Source organism: Neopelma chrysocephalum, unplaced genomic scaffold, assembly GCF_003984885.1.
Source record: "Neopelma chrysocephalum unplaced genomic scaffold, ASM398488v2 Primary Assembly neopelma1_71, whole genome shotgun sequence".
NCBI lineage: Eukaryota > Metazoa > Chordata > Aves > Passeriformes > Pipridae > Neopelma > Neopelma chrysocephalum.
Genome location: NW_020897731.1, coordinates 4,581,189 through 4,601,255, shown reverse-complemented (window position 1 = coordinate 4,601,255; position 20,067 = coordinate 4,581,189). Strand labels below are relative to the sequence as shown.

At 38.6% G+C, this 20,067-nt stretch overlaps 1 protein-coding gene across 1 annotated transcript; it reads left to right on the top strand.

Moving 5' to 3' along the window:
- The first annotated feature begins 98 nt into the window (after positions 1 to 98).
- Positions 99 to 19,649, top strand: WDR1 (WD repeat domain 1). Its single transcript, XM_027686545.1, has 15 exons — positions 99 to 366; positions 635 to 756; positions 4,538 to 4,628; positions 7,537 to 7,684; positions 9,071 to 9,251; positions 11,070 to 11,147; positions 11,915 to 11,995; positions 12,114 to 12,347; positions 13,170 to 13,257; positions 14,164 to 14,320; positions 14,922 to 15,009; positions 15,901 to 16,011; positions 16,483 to 16,656; positions 17,808 to 17,952; positions 18,256 to 19,649. The coding sequence occupies exons 1-15, from the start codon at positions 351 to 353 to the stop codon at positions 18,363 to 18,365; spliced, it is 1,824 nt and encodes a 607-aa protein (XP_027542346.1). The 5' UTR covers positions 99 to 350; the 3' UTR covers positions 18,366 to 19,649.
- Positions 19,650 to 20,067: the final 418 nt, after the last annotated feature.

Here is a 20,067-nt window from a genome sequence, read left to right as displayed (position 1 = left end):
TCGGCCCCGGCCCGCCCTGCGCGCGGGTCCCCCGCGGGGCGGGGCCGCCTCCGAGGCCGCCCCAGCGCGGCCCTGCCGGGCCCGGCCGAGCCCACGGCATTTCCGGGGGAGGGCGCGCGGCGCGGGGCTGGCGGGGAGCGGCGCGGCGCGAGCAGAGTTGACTATATATGGTCAAAGGCAGCGGAGAGCGGCGCGCGGCGCGGGCGCTTCCTGGTTGTGCCGGCGGCGCCGAGCGGGGCTGAGCGGCCGCACCCGCACAGGCCGGTCGGGTCCGGTCCTGCCCGCGCCCGCCGCCCGACCCTGCCCCTACCCGGCCCTCCCGCCGCCGCCGCCGGGACAAGCGCGCGAAGATGCCGTACGAGATCAGTAAGCTGGCAGGGGCGCCGGTGCCGGGAGGGGAGGGGATGGGAATGGGGATGCGGGTGGGGAGCGCTCGGCGGCCCCGCAGGATGGCGCGGAGCCGGCGGCGCCTCGCTGACAGCAACAAGTGACGGCGGCTGCCGGCAGGGCAGGGCGTGTGCTGGTAACGGGGAGCACCTTTCCCTTTTCATTTATTTATTTATTTATTTTATTATTTTTTCAATCATTTATGTTCTTTTTATCCCCCTTTCTCCTCCTTTTTTTTTTCTCGTAGAAAAAGTGTTCGCCAGCCTCCCGCAGGTTGAAAGAGGCGTTTCCAAAATTATCGGAGGTGATCCTAAGGGCAACAATTTTCTCTATACCAATGGAAAATGTGTCGTCATCAGAAACATTGATGTAATGTATCCTGATTTATTCTGCTTCCTGGTGTAAGGCTTTCCCTAAGTTTCATTTTGCCTCGCTGCCCCTCCTTTAGCAGCCTGTGCTTCGTTCACTCTGGGTGGTTTCAATCGAGGTCACAGATCTGTGATCAGCAGCAGGGGAATAAGCAGCGTGCATGACTCAGGCATAAAACCATGGGCAGCGGCTGTAAAAACCTGTAGAAAATCTCAGTAAAATGTACAGTTCGCTCTCTCTTTGCATAGGATTTAGAGATGAGAGACTGGTCTATTCTGGTTGGCCCTGTTTATCTTCTTAGGTATCACTATTATGAAGTTGAGTGCTGTGTTTGCCTAATAAATGAACTCTTCCGTCTATGCTGTTTTGGGCCTTTAGCCTGTAAGAGAAGCGTGTAAATACGTGCAAACCCGTGTCTTTAAACGCGTTAGTCCTTTAGCTTTTTTCGCCCACCACCCCAGCCCCGCACTCCGGCAATCAAAACAGTTGTCAGTTGTTGAACTCCATGACAACCTGAGTGTGAGTTCTCAGCCCTGGCCACAGGGAATTTTACTCATCGATTAAATATTGGAATGCCCCAGTTAATGTTTTCAGTAGTGTGGAAGTTTGAGTGTTTTTTTTTCCTCTCTGGTGGCATCCCTATGAGAAGTATGGAGGAAGCATTATGTGTGGAGGCTATTGTCTTGCTACTGGTTTTCAAAAAATACAGTTCTCCAAAGTGATTGCTTGTTCTTTAGATAATCAAATTCTTCCCTAGATTTAGTTTCCTACTACAGATTTGGCCTGCAGTGGGGAGAGCTGCAGGGGGAAGGGCAGGACATACCTCTCTGGAATTTTTAGGTCTCCACAACAATGGATTTGTTTATGGCTGCTTCTGTAAATCACCTTTGTAAACTGAGCTGATTCCCTGTTTTATCTCATCACCCCCCACTATATTCAGACACTTCTTCATTGTCATGCCATAATAGAGAAGTGCTGCTAATAACTTAATTCCTTGCAGATTTCTTGTTTGCTATCAGTTTAAATTCATCCACTTAAAACCAAAAATAAGCTCACGCTCTGGTTTCAGTGTCTCAGTATAATGTTGTTGTAATAGCGTTTTGCTCTTGGTATCAAGAAAAGTTCGAGTTTCTGAAACCAGAAGCCTCAGTTAAACACTGTAATGGCACACAGTGTGATGAGAGAAGAGAGAAAAGCCACTCTGCTTACGTTACAGTTTCTGCCCAAGTCATGCATGCTGACCTCTCCTCCCTTGTGCTGTCATTAATGCTCTTCTGAATTTTTTTTAACCTCTTTGGAGGTTAAATTGGAAGAAAGCAATTTGCTTTTCTTGAAGCAGCTCACTAAAGATTTGCCCAATGCAAATGTGAGTCCCAATATGAGCCAGGGGTGTAGGGCACGTGGCATGACCTTAGTATAGGAGAGGTGGGATTGTGGGAGTTCAAATTTAGACTGTTAAGGCTCTCGAGGGAAGTTGAGAATGGAAGTCATGAATCCTTCTGTTTTATGGTGCAATTCATGCTGATATGCAGACTTGCCTAACTGGCAAGGGGAGTCTGCTACTGTTAATAATTGACATGTGACTACAAAATGTATTATAGTAGTGAAACAAAAACTGATCAAACCCTGTACTATGGCTTTTGTGTTGGAGAATGTTACAATTTGTAACCTGACATGGGTGTCCACTCTTAGTTAAGAGCCATGCCTTCTCTGAATACTGTATGTTATAATAGTTTGCAACAACCAAATGAAATGCTGGAAAGTCTGTGTGTAATCCCTCTGTGAACAGTTCTCTAGTGGGATGGTCATGCTCTAATTAAAAAAGCAGGTCATCAAAATGCAGTGATCACCTTTCTCTCTTAAGTCTAAAGCTATCTAGCATTAGCTAATCAGTGGTGATGAATATAGGATTCAGGGTTAATGCCTGATCTTTGAACATGATTTAGAGACTTCCTTTAACAAGCAGTTCTGGAGCAGCACTGGAAAAGGACTGTGAGAAAGACTAGTGATATTTGTAAGGTTTCATACGTCATTAATATTTTATTGTCTTCATGGGTCTAAGACTACTTTGAAGCTTGGAACTGAAACTGCTCACTTTCATATGTGGCTCTGGTTTCAGTGTTTGAAATAAGGCACATAAGCTCACTCTGCTTGTTGAATCTAGTATTAGGTACTGCATTTGTCCCAGCTCACACTATAATCTTCTCCTAAAATATATTTTTTAAAGTGTTCTTTGGGAGGTGGGCTTGATATGAAAGACATACAAGTTAGAAAACTGACTTTACGAGGAGAAATAATGTTACCAAATAAAGAACGTATGATTTAACAGCTCTAATTTATTACCTGGTTTCTGGAATCTATACCATACCTTAAATTTGGGATTCTTATCTTTCATTTAACTCTTTAAGTCAGTTTCAGCTTAGTTTCCTGGACTCTTGAAGATTCTTGCTGTAAAATATCAGCTATTTATAACGAAGCATGGAGGGTTTTAAGCTCCCTGAACATGTAGGTAATGCAGCTATAGAGTAGGGAAAACATTATCTTGTCTTGCTTAGATAAAATCCAGTTGGACACAAAATGGAGAGGGATGTGCATGCTGTAAATGCAGATGGTTGTGACTTAAGTAGGGCTGTAATGCACTCAAGCAATGTATAAAAACAGGAATGAAAAAGAGCTACTTCTTGTATGAGCAAGCTGTATTCTGTCTCCTGAGATGTAACTACTGCAATAGCAAGAACTTGGTTTGTGAGCAGGAGACTGCTTTCTAACACAGAGCGGGTGTTTTAGTTTTTCCTGATTGGATGACTGAGTCATACCATAACATCAGGTGGTTTTCTGGTTCAGTTGAATAAATCTGTATTAATTATAGCAGTTAAAGTGGAATTTTGTTTTGACCATATGAGACAAGTTTCTGAAGCTAGAGCATACCTGTTGGGGAAAAAAATTTCTGAAGAGTAGTATATTACTGTTGTGGCACTACATTTAGGAGGGATGCAGAATGGCTTTTTATACAGTAATTTGAAAGCAGTTTTTGCCTTAATGTCATCCTTGTTTTGATTTGTGTGGCACCTCTGTCATGTAACACTACTGATCTGCTGAGACACTGAGTCAGTTTTATTGTCCAACGTGAAGCATCTGAAAATATGGTTAAGACCAAAGAGATAAAATTGTGGTGGAGTGCAATGAATTCCTCTCAGAATTCCTGCACAGCTCTGGATACAAGGGAGAATGCCTTTTCCTGTGCTGATCTGCTGGCTTTATAAGCAGATTGCAATCAGCAGGAAAGAGCAAGCCTGATACACTTCATTGGTCACTAAATGGTTTTGAGTACATGGTGATGATTAACAGCCATGTATTATGGTTAACTATATGCTTAACTTTCATGCTTGACTACAGTAGAACTTTATATGTGTGCTGCAAAGCACAGTTCATGTTAGCATTCTACTTATCCCTGGGCCAGCCCCAAAAGAGAACCTGTTATTTTTGGAGAGTGTTTGTCAGGTATTGGAGAGGAAAGGGTCCCAGCATTTCAGGCTGTTAAGAGGAAATCCTTTAATTGTGTCAGTTGTTAGAAATTATTGTGTTGTTTCAGTGGTACTGGAGAGGAATGTTCTGCAATGTGTACTGCGCTTCTCAGTTTTAGACAATTGCTCAATTTAAGCTGGAAGTGTGTGAGAGAAGGAGTGTGAGGAGAAATTCTGAACTTTATCTTTGAATTTCTGATTTTATTCCTTTGAAAATGAGAAAATACAACTCTAACTTTTTTCTCCCTTTAAAATAGAATCCTGCAATTGCTGACATCTACACTGAGCATGCCCACCAGGTTGTAGTGGCCAAATATGCTCCCAGTGGATTCTACATAGCATCGGGAGGTAAAGTATCAGTGTGTGTGCTGCATGAAATGTGTGGACAGAGCTGTTAAAATTACTGGCAAAATAGTAGTAACACTTTGCATGTGTGTATGGAATATGCAGAGTCAATGCAAGGTGCTTCAGTGGAATTTTATATACGTACCTGAAGGAGGAATAATTCCTGTAGTTGTTCCTCTAACCTCTTTCTCAGACAGTGAGTTTAGTGACATTCTTGGTATTTTTAGAATTTATTATTTAAATAAAAAAAGAACCTGGAAATGAACTCTAATTACTTAGTGTGATGAAGACTTGTGTGAGTGAAGCAGAGTGAAAAGTTATTTCTGAAATGCTATTGTTTCTGTTTGTTAATAAACTTTGATACTTATCGAGCAGGGGAGGGATTCTAAAAGAGTGTATACTTCTTTCTTCCTGACCAAACTTGGCAAGACTTACAACTTTTGTTACCTTTGTAGCCTGAACTAAAAAATATTTCTTTGGTAAGTTAGTAGGGAAGGAGGCTGATTCTCAGTTTCCATATAACGCACGTGAATCAATAGTCTGAGAATGGGCAAAATTAATTTCTACAGTATGAATTTCCCGTATTGTTAGCAGAAATTACTACAATTTTTGGCTTCCAAAGAACGAAACAAACCCTTTTTAATAGAAGTTGGCTTCATATAGTTAATATTTTTTTTTCAGGAGGACTGGTGTACAGTTGAAGAATATTGATAAATACAATACTATAACTTGCATTTTTAAAAAATATCTGCAGCTAATATATGGATTTTTTTAAAAACTGGTTGTCTTTGTCAATTAGAAATGCTTCAGAAGCAAGTAATATGCCCAAATACAGAAATATTTTTGAAGTAATATGTCTGTAAATAAAACATTCTGAATATGAGCTCCTTAGAAAGGGAGCCCACATTCCTGCAAAGGTCCTAGTAGAATGGGAGTTTCTCTCTAAGCAATTTCAAGGGAACAATATTTTTTAAATGTAAAATATTCTGTCCTTTATGTGCTTCCTTCATATCAGAAAGCTATATTAGAATAGGTATCTTTTGAGTATTGGGGAACCTTTAAGAACACTGATAGCACAGCTTTTTTTGCCTTTTTTTTTTTCTTTTTCGCACATTCTTGTCTGAAAGGAACCACAGCCAGGATTTCTTGGCTCAATCTTGTGTGTGGACCATGTGTCAAATTGAAAACCTTCTTAAAATCCAGTTTGCATTCTGTGTTCTACCAACTTGGTGCTCTAGGTTTGTGCAGTACTTAATCCTCAGAATAACTATCTAATTTGTTCTTGTAGTCTTTGTAGATTTCCAGTCCTCTGTAAAAGAATAGTAATATATACATAGGTTGATCTTTGATGGGAGGAGTATTTGGTTGACTTTTTTTCAGAATTTTTCTCATACCCAAGTAAATGAGTTTAGGTTGCAGTGTTTCCCTTAAAAAGTGTCTTCTGTGTGTCATTTATAAATAGTTTTGTGATACTGCTGAGCATGAGGTCTGAAGATAGTACCAGGCTGTTTAAGCTGTTTCTAAGTATAACATGTAAGATTCATTTCTCTATCTATAAATCTGCATTAGCCATGCAGCCTGCATTAATACTTCATGTACCTCATGAGACAGACCTTTGGCAGTACGCTTTTGGCTTTTATGGTAATTTCTCTTACTGCGGTCATAGCAGATGTAGTAATGGGAGATACCGCAGAGTTAAAGCTCTACGTGTCCTATCTATTTATAGATGGAGAAAACAATTAGATTTTAAAGTCCACCTTAAAATTCTGCTTCAATAACAAATTCTCTGTATAAAAAGGAGGATTCTGCATCTGTCCTTTTAGCAGAATTGAAGAAAATGAGTCTGTGATCAGGTCTTAAAGATGCAGGGTTGCTGTATGTTTAAATTGAACTGTAAAGATGCACCAGTAAATGGTGAACAGAACTCAAACGTTCTGCTGAGGTGAAAGACGCATATTTTAGCACATGGTTTATTCTAAAACAGTGACTTTTATGATGGGTACAATACATACAGACTTTGCTGTGTGAGTTTCATTAGACATGTGTAAATTTGTCTGTGTGTAGAACAATTCCTCTGGTTACAATGCTGCACCACAGTAATTGCCCTGAATAGAATTAAGCTCTAGGGTTGTGCAATATGAGGGGAAGCAGTGACACAGAAGCTTTCATTATCTTAAGTCTTACATTGTTACTGCTTGTTCTGTGTTTGCTGCTTTTGACATTTATTGTTTCTGGGTAATCTGTTGTGTAGTATTCCAGATAGTGCAGGTATCCACACAACATAAGTGTGTATGTTCATGCTTCTGCATAGAAAGAGTATGCTGATAAGCGTGCATGAATTGAGTTCTGTGGACAGAAATCTTTGTACATCTACATATGCCTGGTATTTGTACGCAGAACAGGTTTCCTTTGGAGGTACAAAATGCCTGAGGTACAAATTGTAGTGCATCAGCCACTGTTCACAGGACTGCCCTCCTATTGTAGACATAGAGTGGCTTACTTCCCAATGAAGGGTCAGGGAGCTGTCTTGTAGCTGCTGGGCAGGGGGGCTGCTTTGGGTTGTTCTTTGTGTAACACAGGTACTTAACACATACCAACTGATAACATTAGAGTTCTTACCCTGTTAACGTGCAGATTTTTCATGTATCTGTTTGCAAATGTTGTCTCCCTGTGTTGTATTTGGTGCTGCATGTCTTGAACCATAGTATCTGGTTATAAACGTAATTTGGTGAAATGTATATAGTCTTCAGCGTTCCTAAATAAAGTGATTTGTAGTAGTTGTAATAGGGTAAGATAGTAGGTCCCTAGTACAAGTGTTCAGTGTAGCTGAAAATCTGTATCCTGGCAGATAGCTGAGTCATGTGACTGAGTCATGCTGGAACAATAGTTATGTTCTATTTTATTATGGCAGATGTCTCAGGAAAGCTGAGAATCTGGGATACCACACAGAAGGAACACCTACTGAAGTATGAGTATCAGCCGTTTGCAGGAAAAATAAAGGACCTTGCTTGGACTGAAGACAGCAAGAGAATTGCTGTGGTTGGAGAAGGAAGGGAAAAGTGAGTAATTCTTTTGTGTTTGTATTTATGTCTATATGTAGATACATACATTTACTGTAAAGCTCTGCATCCTAACAAAGCAAGTTCTTGGCAGAAAGTTTTTAATTCTTCAAGGGAGGGAAATCATTGTTTCTTCCCTGTTTAGACTTAAAGTTGTGCTGTTCTGCAACAAAATTCTCTATGCAGTGTTTGACAGCTATAAATCAGTTGGAAACTTCTGTTCTCTTACAATTGCTCAGTTTAAAAAATATATGTGTTTGTTTATTTCTTAGATGTGGATATTATTTTCAAGGATAGCTGTTTCGTGGATTTTTTTGACTAATTCTGATAGAGTAGGAAGGGAGAAACACAACATAATTCTCCCTCTTCTTTCACTTATTCTAGTGATGGTCTTATGCAACTGATTGAATAAGAGTTAAAAAAAAAAAGTATATCTCAGTTTTCTCCCTTGGCAACATGTCTGTATTTTTAGGCCTTAGTATGGTAATTAATTGAAATAACAAGCAGTTGTCCTTTACCTGACTAAATGAGGTGTCCATTCAGGTTTGTGTCCTTCCTTTAATGTTCAGAGACTGTCAGAACTTTAAGGCAGAGACCAGACCAGGTAGTCTTATGCATAAAGGGCTGAAAAGCATTGTGTGGTCCTGTTCCCTGACCGTCTGCACCTGATATTTGAGAGAGATTCTTTGTCCTTCATTTCTCACTACAGCTCCATCTGCCCCTGGGTAGATACAATTTAAGTTTGCTCTCCTACTTCAAAAATTCAGCCAGCTTCCTGTTAGGTGGATGCGTTTTCAGTATAAAATATTGCTGAAGTGATTCTATAGAAGACCTTTTCAATAGCAATGCTCTGTTTAATGCCATTGTTGTGACTGTACTGATTGATTTTTTTTTTTTCTTTAAGGTCATTTAAAGTAAGATCTGACAAAAATGCTGTTACAAACTCTTCTTCCTTAAACTTTTAAGTAATAATATTTGTAAAAATAATGGTACCCAACCTAGGCTAAATAGGAATATAACAATGAAATCAGATCAGTTATCCAGCTTTCTGCATTCTGTGTAGTGACTACGCAGATTTAGTGCATTCTTTTATAAACCAATAGTGTTACTGAAGAATGTGCGTCAGATCTCTGGATTTTAGAAGCCTTATACACCAAACTACCTTGTTTTTCCCCTTCAGCAGACGTCTCCTATTGAAGATTAGATTGTCTCACCAGCAAGATCTCAAATAGCCCTCGGGGAACTATGATGCGCTTGCATGAGATTAACGAGATGACCTAATTTCTTTTCTTTGAGCACACTCAAATCTGCTGTTTGCAGATGTTCAAGGAGTTAATCTACATGTAACTTTTATGAATTGTAGTTATTGTGTGCTTTCCTAACTAGATTCGGAGCAGTGTTCCTGTGGGATAGTGGCTCTTCTGTTGGTGAGATTACTGGGCACAACAAAGTGATCAATAGCGTGGACATTAAGCAAACGAGACCATATCGTCTGGCAACTGGCAGTGATGACAACTGTGCTGCTTTCTTTGAGGGACCGCCATTCAAGTTCAAGTTTACATTAAGTGTAAGTTTACCTGTGGCTCTGTTAAACTGTGTGGCAGGTTGACTTAAAGCTTTCCAACAAGCTTGCAGTTCTTGTCACAACTAGCTGTTAGAAGAAAAGTTCTTAGTTCCCCATTTTGAGGCACAGCTGGTGTCACGTGGCTTTCTTAAACCAAAAGCTTGTCTCAGGCCAAGAAAACTGAAATAAATTATTGGTTAAAAAGAAAACCCAAAGCACTTTTTCCAGGTTTTTTTGGGCTCCTAAGTTATGGAAGGGGATGAACTAGAATGTTTTATTCGCCCTATTGATGCTCTCTGAGCTCTGCTTCCCAGTGCAGGCGTGTAGAATTTCTTAACACTTTCCAAGGTGCTTGATTTAATAAATGTGGTGATTTTAATGGAATTTTCCAATCTGCTTAAGAGTGTTCAATATCTGAAATCCCAGGGCTGCTTGGAAAGGGTGAGTGTAGATGTTTGAAAGCATAACTTGATTTCCACAACGTGGAACAGGTGTGTAACTTGTGTGGTCAGTTTTGTGTTTCTACATTCCTTTTAACTCTGTTTCTTATTCTACTAGTTACAATCTCTTACATAAATGAAACAAAGCCTGGAACTACCACAGTTAGGCATTCATTGTTGCTTGAGGCCAAAGAAAATAAAAAGCCACAAGCTTCTGCAGCTGTTTCTGATGTGAGGAGACATGTCTGTTGCCTCAAAAAAACTATTGCAAAGATATGGATGTTATTGCAGTAGTAAATTCAAAATGTTTAGTTTGTATTTTATTTTTAAAAACAGAGTAGTAGGTCTTTTATTTTCTTACATATGAGCCTTGAGTAGTCTTCATACCCTGACTTTAGTAAGAATTCCATTCCAGTTCTAGAAAAGGAATTGTTTAGAGCTCTGCGGTCCAGTCAAATGATGTAGTTGCCTAATATATTTCTGAACTTAAGTTGATACTTCCATTTTGCTAAGCTGGTTCTTTTGGAACTCTGAAGTCTGAATTGCTTACCAGTGTTCCTTACTTAGACTGGTATATGATGCAGTCTTGCTTTTAAAGTAATATTTGAGTTGATATATGGGATTCTGGTACAGGCTGTTATATGATTTAGATTAGAGCTTGTAGTATCATTAGGGTGTAAAAAAAAGTATAGTTAAAGAAAGTAGGTTAGAACCTGCCTTTCATAATACTAAAAATAGTCTCTCAAATCTCTCTTCATGGGAGCTTTGGCCTCATTGTGGTGCTTCCCTATTTAACACTTGTTTTCTAGTTTGCATGGTTTGAATATTCTCCTACTTGTAAATAGTCTATTTGGGAAGCGTACATCAGTCTTGCCTCATTACTTCACAGAACTATCACTAATGCAGTCTCCCAGAAATGGAAATCCAGTAAAATAGCAATTTCTTCCTTGTGCTTGTATTTTTTTACAATAAGAAGGATAAAGTAGTTTTCTGTGTATAAAGCTTACTGTGCAATGAAGTGAGTTGAAATCTAGAGAATGTTGCAGAAGAATTCAGTGACCAGAGGGGCAGAATCTTGTGTTTGCATGTAGGCTGCAGCTGAGAGTTTTTTCCTACTTTTCTCAGAAACTGGGTCCTCATTCTCCTGCTGTGTGCTAAGTTGTTTGAACTACATCAGTTTTGATGTCAGAGTTTCTTCTGTGGACTGTTTGTGATGCCCATGATCCTCTTCAGATAGAGGCTAGACTTCCTTCTAGAGCAGGGGTCTTCTATACAGCTAATTTATGGTTCACATGTAAGAGAAATTAATTTTTACTGGATTATCTTCTATGTAAAAGGGTCTGTTCTTATTTTGTTTGCTGATTTTTACTTTTTCCTACAGGACCATACACGGTTTGTGAACTGTGTGAGATTTTCTCCTGATGGGAACAGATTTGCTACAGCTAGTGCAGATGGCCAGGTAAAAACCAGGGACTCTTTGTAGTGATTTTAGCATGAGAAGATTTTTCTGTGCATTTTGGGAATAGGATTATTACTATTATTATAGTAAAACCCATGTTGCTTCTTTTTTCATGCCAAGAAATGACTGGTTTAAACTTTTAACTACCCTCCTATAAATCTGTAATAACTAATGTCAACCAGATTATTCTTAGTCAGCTTTTTTCCCCATTCCGTCTGCCTAGCATGTTCTCTTAGAGGTTATTTGGGCAGGAACATGTAGATTTTTGGAATATATATGTCTTTGTTATGATCCTGAGAGGTCTAGCTGGAATAGTCAACTAACTCACAGATATCGACCCAACTCCATGTGTATTCCCTACTGATAAGGCTGGGTTTGACAATGACACTGTTGCCATAGGTAGCTCTTCCTTCTAAGAAGGCAGATTCCCATGACAGCAGAGCTAAGTAGCTGCCATCACAACAGGAGTCAAAAATGTAACATATTCCAGAATTTCAAATGTCAGAATTTCCAATGTACAGAGGACTTAGTGTGATTATTTACAGTTTTCAACTCAGTCATTTAGTCTTAATTATTAAATGCAGGATAGCTTGTGCCTCTCCTTAAAAAAGAGTCTGATGTATCAAGCACTGTCTAGTGTTTGATAAACCTACAGGCTTGCCAGGTAATAAGTGATCTGTGTAGTGCAAGTAACAGTGTATTAGTTCTTGGATTTTTTTCTATTACTACTTTTCCATTTAAGTTGTATGTCTGTGTGATCTCTTAAGATTTTTGTCTATGATGGGAAGACTGGAGAAAAAGTGTGTGCACTTGGTGGAGGCAAAGCACATGATGGAGGTATTTATGCCGTAAGTATCACTTCATTTGTGCAAATGATCCGTAGTGTTTCATTACCCAGTTCATGGACTGTGAAGTCTTGCAATAATAAATGCATTTACTCTCTTGTGGTGACATTTGTTTTTACAGATTAGTTGGAGCCCTGACAGTAGTCAGTTGCTTTCTGCTTCTGGAGATAAAACTGCTAAAATCTGGGATGTTGGTGCTAACTCTATTGTAAATACTTTTAACATGGGATCAAACGTGTTGGATCAGCAGCTGGGTTGCTTGTGGCAGAAAGACCATTTACTGACTGTCTCCTTGTCTGGCTATATCAATTATTTGGACAAGAACAATCCAAATAAGCCTTTACGTGTCATAAAGGTAGGTTAAAGTTCTGTTGTTGCACCAGTTCCTGCAATAAATGACTCAGTGGTTGTTGTTGTTTTGATGGAATAATAGCTATTGAAAAATAGTTTTGTTAAATTAGCATTGCCAAACAAGCTATTTGTGACCGATTCTTAAAAGTCACATGAATCAAGTTAAAATGTTACATGTGTGAGAGTGTGCTTTGTGCAAATACACAGACTGATTTTTTTTTTTTGGTTTGTTTTAATTAATGTTATCATCTTTCGTTGCAGCTTTTAAGCATTCTTGAGATGAAAAAGAAATACAGCATAGATAGAAAACTACCAGTGATGTCTCATTCTGCCAGAACTAGTGTATTGTGAACAAGGTGACTAGGGTTACTGTGCAATTGAACTTTAATTTTAGGATATAGAGTTTGCTGACACAACACTCTCATGGGAACTTACATTTTTACATGAACTAGAAACAGATGTCCCAGATTTTTTGCCATTGCTGCTATAATTCTGGCAGTTGGTGTGGGTACATGACCATATTTAGTCCCCTTCCCTGAATCATAAAGTGCCTGAAAAGCAGTGATGAAAAGGCCATGAAAGTATTTTAGCCCATCAGGCTAATAAGGATATTCATAGTGCTTATGGCTTCTCTTCAAGGACATAGAAATAGCAGTGCTGTAACAGTTAAATGACTGCACTGTTAAATAGTGATCTGTATTTTGGGTGACTTCTAATGCTTATCAAATATTTATTTTCTGAATAACCTATAATTCTTTTCAAATAGGTGTTTGCATGTGTTAAGATAAAAATTGCTCGTCAATAATTATTTGTGTCCCATCCACAGGGTCATAGTAAATCAATTCAGTGTCTTACGGTGCACAAAAATGGTGGAAAGTCCTATATTTACTCTGGAAGTAACGATGGTCATATTAATATCCTTTGAATGATAGAGATATTTGTTCTAGCTTTATAGTCCGAGAGCGCTCATGGGGAGGGGGGACAAAAAAAGCCTTGCCAAAGAAATTTAGCATTTATTGGACACAAGTGAATATTTTATGTCTGAAGAAATTTATTTTGCTTTCCCCTAACACCTATTTTACTGCTTACCTTCATGCTTTTCTGCTAAGTATAAGCCAGCTCTTAATTGTTAGTTTTCACTTCTTTGTGGTATGTAGCTTGTTAGTGTGAGGGAGCAAATAAATAAGTTAGCATCTTGTAACATCAAGAAACAGCAATACATATTTGCATGTATGACAGAGTATGTAGAAAGTTATATTTCCAGCATTCTAAAGCTTAAAACCATGGTCTTTCATCCTGCCTGTTGTGATATGTTACAATGGTGTCATATTGGCATAAACTGTTATAAATGTAGGACTTGTTTCTTTACAGACCTGTAGTACAGTGTTAGTAGTTCAAACTGATGTTAACAAACAACATCAGGGAAAGGCAGGACTTCCAACTATAATTTTTTTAAAAGTATTTTCTATTCTCATACTTAAAATCTAATTTTTCCACTGTTTACTACTGTTTGTGGTAGGTCATTTAGCTCACTACAGAACATCAGAAGTTCATTTAATAAATATTTTGAGGGTATGAGGTTGTTCAAACCCTGGTACAGGTTGCCCATGGAGCTTGTAGAATCTTCATCCCTAGAGATACTCAAAACTTTGCAGAATGTGCAGCCTGTTTTAGCTGACACTGATCTGAGCAGCAGGCTGGACTAAACAATCTCAAGAGCTCCCTTCTAGCCTTAGCTATTCTGTCAGTTATTTAACTTATCATGATGTAGTATCTGACTGCACCGGTATCTTCAAATGTTCCTTAATTCTGTTATGCACATTATTGGGATTCTGAAACTGGAGAGAACGATGGCTTTTCTGGGAAAGGCCATACAAACCAGGTTTCTAGGATGGCAGTGGATGAAATGGATCAGCTGGTCACCTGCAGTATGGATGACACTGTGCGCTATACCAACCTTAGCAAGAGGGACTACAGGTTAGTTAAAGTGTTGCCTTTTGTTGTAGTATAATTATTTTACAGCAAGAGTTGTTGTTTTATGTGTTAAAAAATAATGCTACAGTTTATTTAGGTTTTATGTTACCATGGAAACTGTAGAAATGATTGCTGTACCAGCCTTACTTTTTTTCTATGACAACAGGAATTGCATCCCAGGCTTTTCAATTTGTCTTACCCCTTCCACGGGTTAGATAGAGATCTGCTTTTTGTTGGGGGACTGTAGGAAAGATGTCCACTTCGTGTTTCATCAATACCCAAGGATATTGATAATAAATATAGTTAGAAGGAGTGGGACATGGCTGTTTCTTCATGGAAGCCACAACTGAAGCAAAAAAACTTTAAAGAATCCTATTAAGATTACCTAGTTAGTTAAAAAATTCTAGTGTAATAACATTTCATTTCAAAGGTATACTGCCTCATCAAGATAGTCAAGGTTTAAAAACTAAACAATAGGAAACCTTGCAGATTACTAATTAAAAATAATTATGTGTGTGTTTGATTATTAGTGGGTGATTATTTAAAAAGGTGGTTTAAAATAATTTTTTTCTGTGCTTCTCTGCTTTGCCATGCCCTCCTTCAGTGGCCAGGATGCCGTGAAAATGGACGTTCAACCAAAATGTTTAGCTGTGGGTCCTGGTGGTTACACTGTAGTTCTATGCATTGGACAAGTAAGTATTAACTTGTGGATTATCAACACAATTGCTGTGTTAGTAATGCTGTGTATGGTAACATGATGGTTTCTTGACAAGTCTATTTAGTGTGGGATCACCTTGCACATCTACATGATTTCCTAATAAGAGCTACATGGAACATAGTTGAGCAGGATACTTGATAGCCTTGCCTCTTTGTGTCCTGTACCAGTTTCACGCTTACATATAGATTTAAATTTCACAATGTCCCTCGTGTGGATGCATCTGTATTTGTTGTCAATACAGCTTTGTGCTGTAAGGCTTACACCAGTCAGAATCATGCTCTTGCCAGATTTGTCCAGTGACATGACTTTGGGGAAAGGATGTCATTCTCCTGCATTTTATTTTTTTGCAATTAATCAGTTAACTAATGCCATTGTAGCTTGCTTGCCACTAGTATTCAGATCATGCAAAACCAGAGAGATTGCACCAGGGCTTTCTTGTATCAAAACATGATTACCTTCTAATGATTTATGCCTTCTGTATGGATGCTGGTTATGTTCTTGGGGTATTTGATAGTGTTGTCTAAACCTCTTTTCCTTGAGAGTTATAATTCCAGTTGTCCATAGTCTAGGACTGGATAGGAAATAGCCTTTAAAATTTAACATTGAGGTATTAACTTGCTGCTGATTTGGTCCTGCCTTCCTTCCTTTACACTGAACCAAGAAGGGAGTAAGCATTGCTAAAAAATACTGTTTTGTCCATGTATATTTCGCCAAATGAGTTTCAAACCAAATGAGGCAAAGCTGAAGGCAGTGAAGAAAGCCCTGCACTACCTAATTTAGAGCCCAAGTACTCCAGTACAGCAGTCATAGGTTTTGTATTAGGTACTTTGAAGAAGGGTCTTAGTTTCTGGTTTTCTATTTGCAGATTGTCTTGATGAAAGATAAGAAAAAATGTTTTGCAATTGATGACCTTGGCTATGAGCCAGAAGCTGTAGCCATTCACCCCTCAGGAGGTACAGCAGCAGTGGGAGGAGCGGTAAGGTTGCACTTTCTAAAACTGTACTACTTTGAACACTGGAAGTAATAACAGAGCCATTTAATAATAGAAGGTATGTTGTGCTGAGAAGTAGTAGGTGGCTATTTGTAACAACAGCAGTATTGTAACGAGTAAGCTGTACTTTATTCCTGGGCTTTCATTTTCCAGGTTCTGCCACAATTGTGACCTAATGTCTGTTTCACTTTTTTTTTTTATCCTGTATTTACTGCTTCTAACTTCCAAATTGTTTTTACCCACTGTATGCTTGACGTTGGCAAATTCTAGAAAACAGGTCTATTTCCACACTTGATGGATTGTAGCCAGCATAAATGACATTATTTAAACTATTTCTTAATATAAGCACTACCAAATAAAATTGGTGCAAAAAGTTCCATAAACTCAGTAAGCCTTCCTCTTTCTATTCTAAAATGATTTTTCTACCTTTCTTCCTTCTTCACTATTAATTTGCAGGATGGGAATGTCCGTTTGTATTCAATCCAAGGAACCTCTTTGAAGAGTGATGATAAGTCTTTGGAAGCTAAAGGTCCTGTTACTGACCTAGCATATTCTCACGATGGTGCCTTTCTTGCAGTCTGTGATGCAAACAAAGTTGTCACTGTCTTTAGTGTCGCTGATGGCTATGCGGTAAGAACTGATGTATCCAGAGCTTTCTCTGTTTAAAAACAAACTGACTTAAAGCTCATGTCTAAACATTTTGTGAAATACACTGTAGCTGGTGAGTCTTAATTGTAAATCACTGATACAAATTTCATGCTTCTGTGATACTGTTTACCTGCTATTTTGGGCTAGTATTGCTTTTCACAGCAGACTGTGTGAATCCTTCAGCTTGTGAGAATAGTTGAGGAAATGTGCAGCATAGATTGGCTACTGGAAAAACACTGAAACCCACCTAATAACAAACACATGGTTAAATGGGGAAGGAGTTGAATTTCTACTGACTATTTCCACACTGTAGTTAAATACAAAAGATGAGAGTATCCAGGTTCCTTATGTGGGTCAGCTGAATCACTAGTGTGTTAGTTTAGGGTTTTTTAAAGGAATAAAGTCAACAAAATAGGTGCCATGCCTGTTAGTGGATACGTGTGCATTGTTGTAAAATGGACAAGAATGCAGGCTCAGTTGGATAAAAATCATGCAATACAATAAAATTTAATGAATAAATAAAGCAGACTTAGCAACAAAATTCTGCTGGCTGTGCTACACAGTTCCATGGTAAGGGATAAGCAATGAAAGAGACACACTAGGGCAGGGAATCTTGCTTTATCTGTCAATCTTCTGTTTTAACCAAAAGTCAAAAAATCGGCAATTTCCACTTGTCAGCTGAGCAGTCAATGTGTATCAGCCTGTAATGTCATTAAGCTTTGACTAAAACCACACTGAAGCAAAAATGCAGGATGTCATTCCACAGAAATATTTCATTTTCTAAGTAAAAATTGAACGAGTTTTTCTTTAGAAACATCTGTGAGATTATTTGCTTACAGAAGCCTCTAAGGAAAGAGTGACTGCATATGCACTTAACAGATGCAGCTTTCATAGAAAAAAAAGTCTCAGCCTTTTTTTTAGAAAAGGTTTGTATTTTATTGGCCTAATAAGTATTTAAATAAATAACATAAAATGAAGCCACCACTTGGTTTGGTTAGTGCATCCATCTGCACCTGAGATATACACTTAGGCGTCTTGCAGTATCTTGTTCTGATGCTGCATGTTGAAAGCCAGTGATTTCCTGAAGTAGCTTAAACTAATGGAATAACCCTTGTCTCTCTAACTCTCAAAAGGAACATAACGTCTTTTACGGACACCATGCAAAAGTTGTTTGTATTGCTTGGTCACCGGACAACGAACACTTTGCTTCTGGAGGCATGGACATGATGGTGTATGTTTGGACTGTGAGTGATCCAGAGACCAGAGTCAAAATACCAGGTATGTTTCCTTCAAAATAACTACTTTTGAAAGTTGCTTGTGGTAGTTCTTGAAATCCAACACAGCTGTTTTCTAGAGCTGATGGTAAGCAGGCTTTGAACGTTCCCCAAATAATTTGGCCTTTATGTTAATCTCTGCCTAGCTACAACAGCCAGAATTTTTCCATTATGTTGTTTTTGTAGTTACTTTTAAAATCCAGTACTAGTATTTTATGCAGCTGAAAGTTACAGTTGGAATGTGTGCCAGTTATCTTGTCAGTCTGGCCTTCCTAATTCTTTTCTGTTATTTTTCACTGCCATACAGATGCTCACAGACTACATCACGTAAGCGGCTTGGCATGGTTGGATGAACATACTCTGGTAACAACATCCCATGATGCTTCTGTTAAGGAGTGGTCTATCTCCTACAATTGAAATAAGCCCCCTCTTTGGAAGGACCTAATCAGGGACTAGAACTACTGCAGTGGAACATAGCATTTCTCTTAAAGAATCTGTATTGGCCTCTGGGTCTGCTATCATATCCTCATATCTTTACAGGGTGTTCATATCTGTAATTAAATGTACTTTGAAAGCTTTAGCGAGTAACAGTTTGCACATGAAAAGCACTTAAATTATGTCTGGAGCTTAACCTTTGTGCTGAACATTCCAGAGGCAACAGCCGAGCAAGTTGGTGTGCAAGGTTCAGGCGCAAAAGATTCAAACTCAATCAGTTGTTCTTTTCTAACCAAGAAACATAAGACTGTACAGCATGAGAGTAATACTTCTCATTTTTTCTAATTACAGAACATTTCTGTACTAACGGTCATAGTAAGAGTATTTAGTTGTGGTCTGAAACCAATCAAGCTGTGTGCAGCTACTGTATATTGCTTTGCTTCTCTATACTGCACCAAACTGTTGCCTCAGATTTTCTCCTCCAGATAAGAAGATGGGGTACATGCATAATAAACTTTTTATGTATTTCATGTCAAATCTTTGTGGTTTATTTTAAGGTGGAAGTGTGGGATTTTAATGTACTTACTGTTGTGGGTATAATGTTTACAAATAATCGTTGTGGCAACTTGTTCCTCCAGAAACACAATTGTTACTTTCATGAATTAAGACTGTCTCATCATTTCAATGTCCAAAAAGAAATCATTCTGTTACAAAGATTAAAGATTTTCTGTTTGAAGGAGGAGAAGCATGTTATTGTTTAAAAAATATGCAGTACTTCTACCACCTTTTGAGAAATACAGGAATTAAACAAAGTGAAGCGTTGTTATGAGTTGAAGTGGTTTTTGAGAAGATCGTGTTTGCTCAGTAAGTGTTATGCCTTTGCATGTGCAGAACAGTTGCATGGAAGCGTTACCTCATGCGAACAAATCCTGATGTTGTGTTTAGTTCCTTTCTCACACTCCACAGCACATTTAAGTGATTTGAAGCCTGCAGTCCAACAAGGGTGGAGGAGGACACTCTGATGCAAAGTAGTAGGAAGATTTGTTACCATCTCTGATGGCCAAAAAAAAGTTGTTGCTGTCTAGAACTTTGGAAAATTTAAAAAAATTTTTCTCTGCTAAGTCTCTACCACCACCACCTTTTCAGTTGTCTTTGGTTTTTATTAAGCTTTCCTTTCTGTATGGACTTGGGTGTTGTTTTTTTACCAATCATATTTCTAATGACACTAATAATACAGCAAATAAAATGCTTTTGCTGCTTCTCGTATTGTGGACTATTGCTCAGTTGCTGAAATATTGCCTTTCAAAAATGAAATGTTTGTAAAACTTCTTTTAAAAAGGAAAAACATTGATTTCTTTTTAGGAGTGGTGATCAGATGTCTTCTGGCCTGCAGTCTGTGTTGGAACAGTTGACATAGATTTTTTTTCTAGGAAGCAGAATATTTTGCATCATGGTTTCTTTGTGTTTACTATGTCTCTCCATTAGCAGTTTTGCACATATGCTTGTTAACAATGCAAGGACGAGAAGTTTTGGAAAAGGGCATATTTGAAATAAGGGATCCAAATGAACAAGATTTCTCACTGTCTAGCCCCTTAAATTTGTTGTGCTATTACAGAGGGACTGGCACAGCAAGCACTTCCTCCATTGTTCCCTGAGTCTCATCTGGAAGAGTTGCTATTGAATC

What these genes read in the sequence shown, in the direction of transcription:
- WDR1 (XM_027686545.1), top strand. An exon ending in TCGTCATCAGAAACATTGAT is followed by an intron (nt 757 to 4,537) that starts GTAATGTATCCT and finishes CCTTTAAAATAG; the next exon opens with AATCCTGCAATTGCTGACAT. An exon ending in AGCCTTTACGTGTCATAAAG is followed by an intron (nt 12,348 to 13,169) that starts GTAGGTTAAAGT and finishes TCCCATCCACAG; the next exon opens with GGTCATAGTAAATCAATTCA.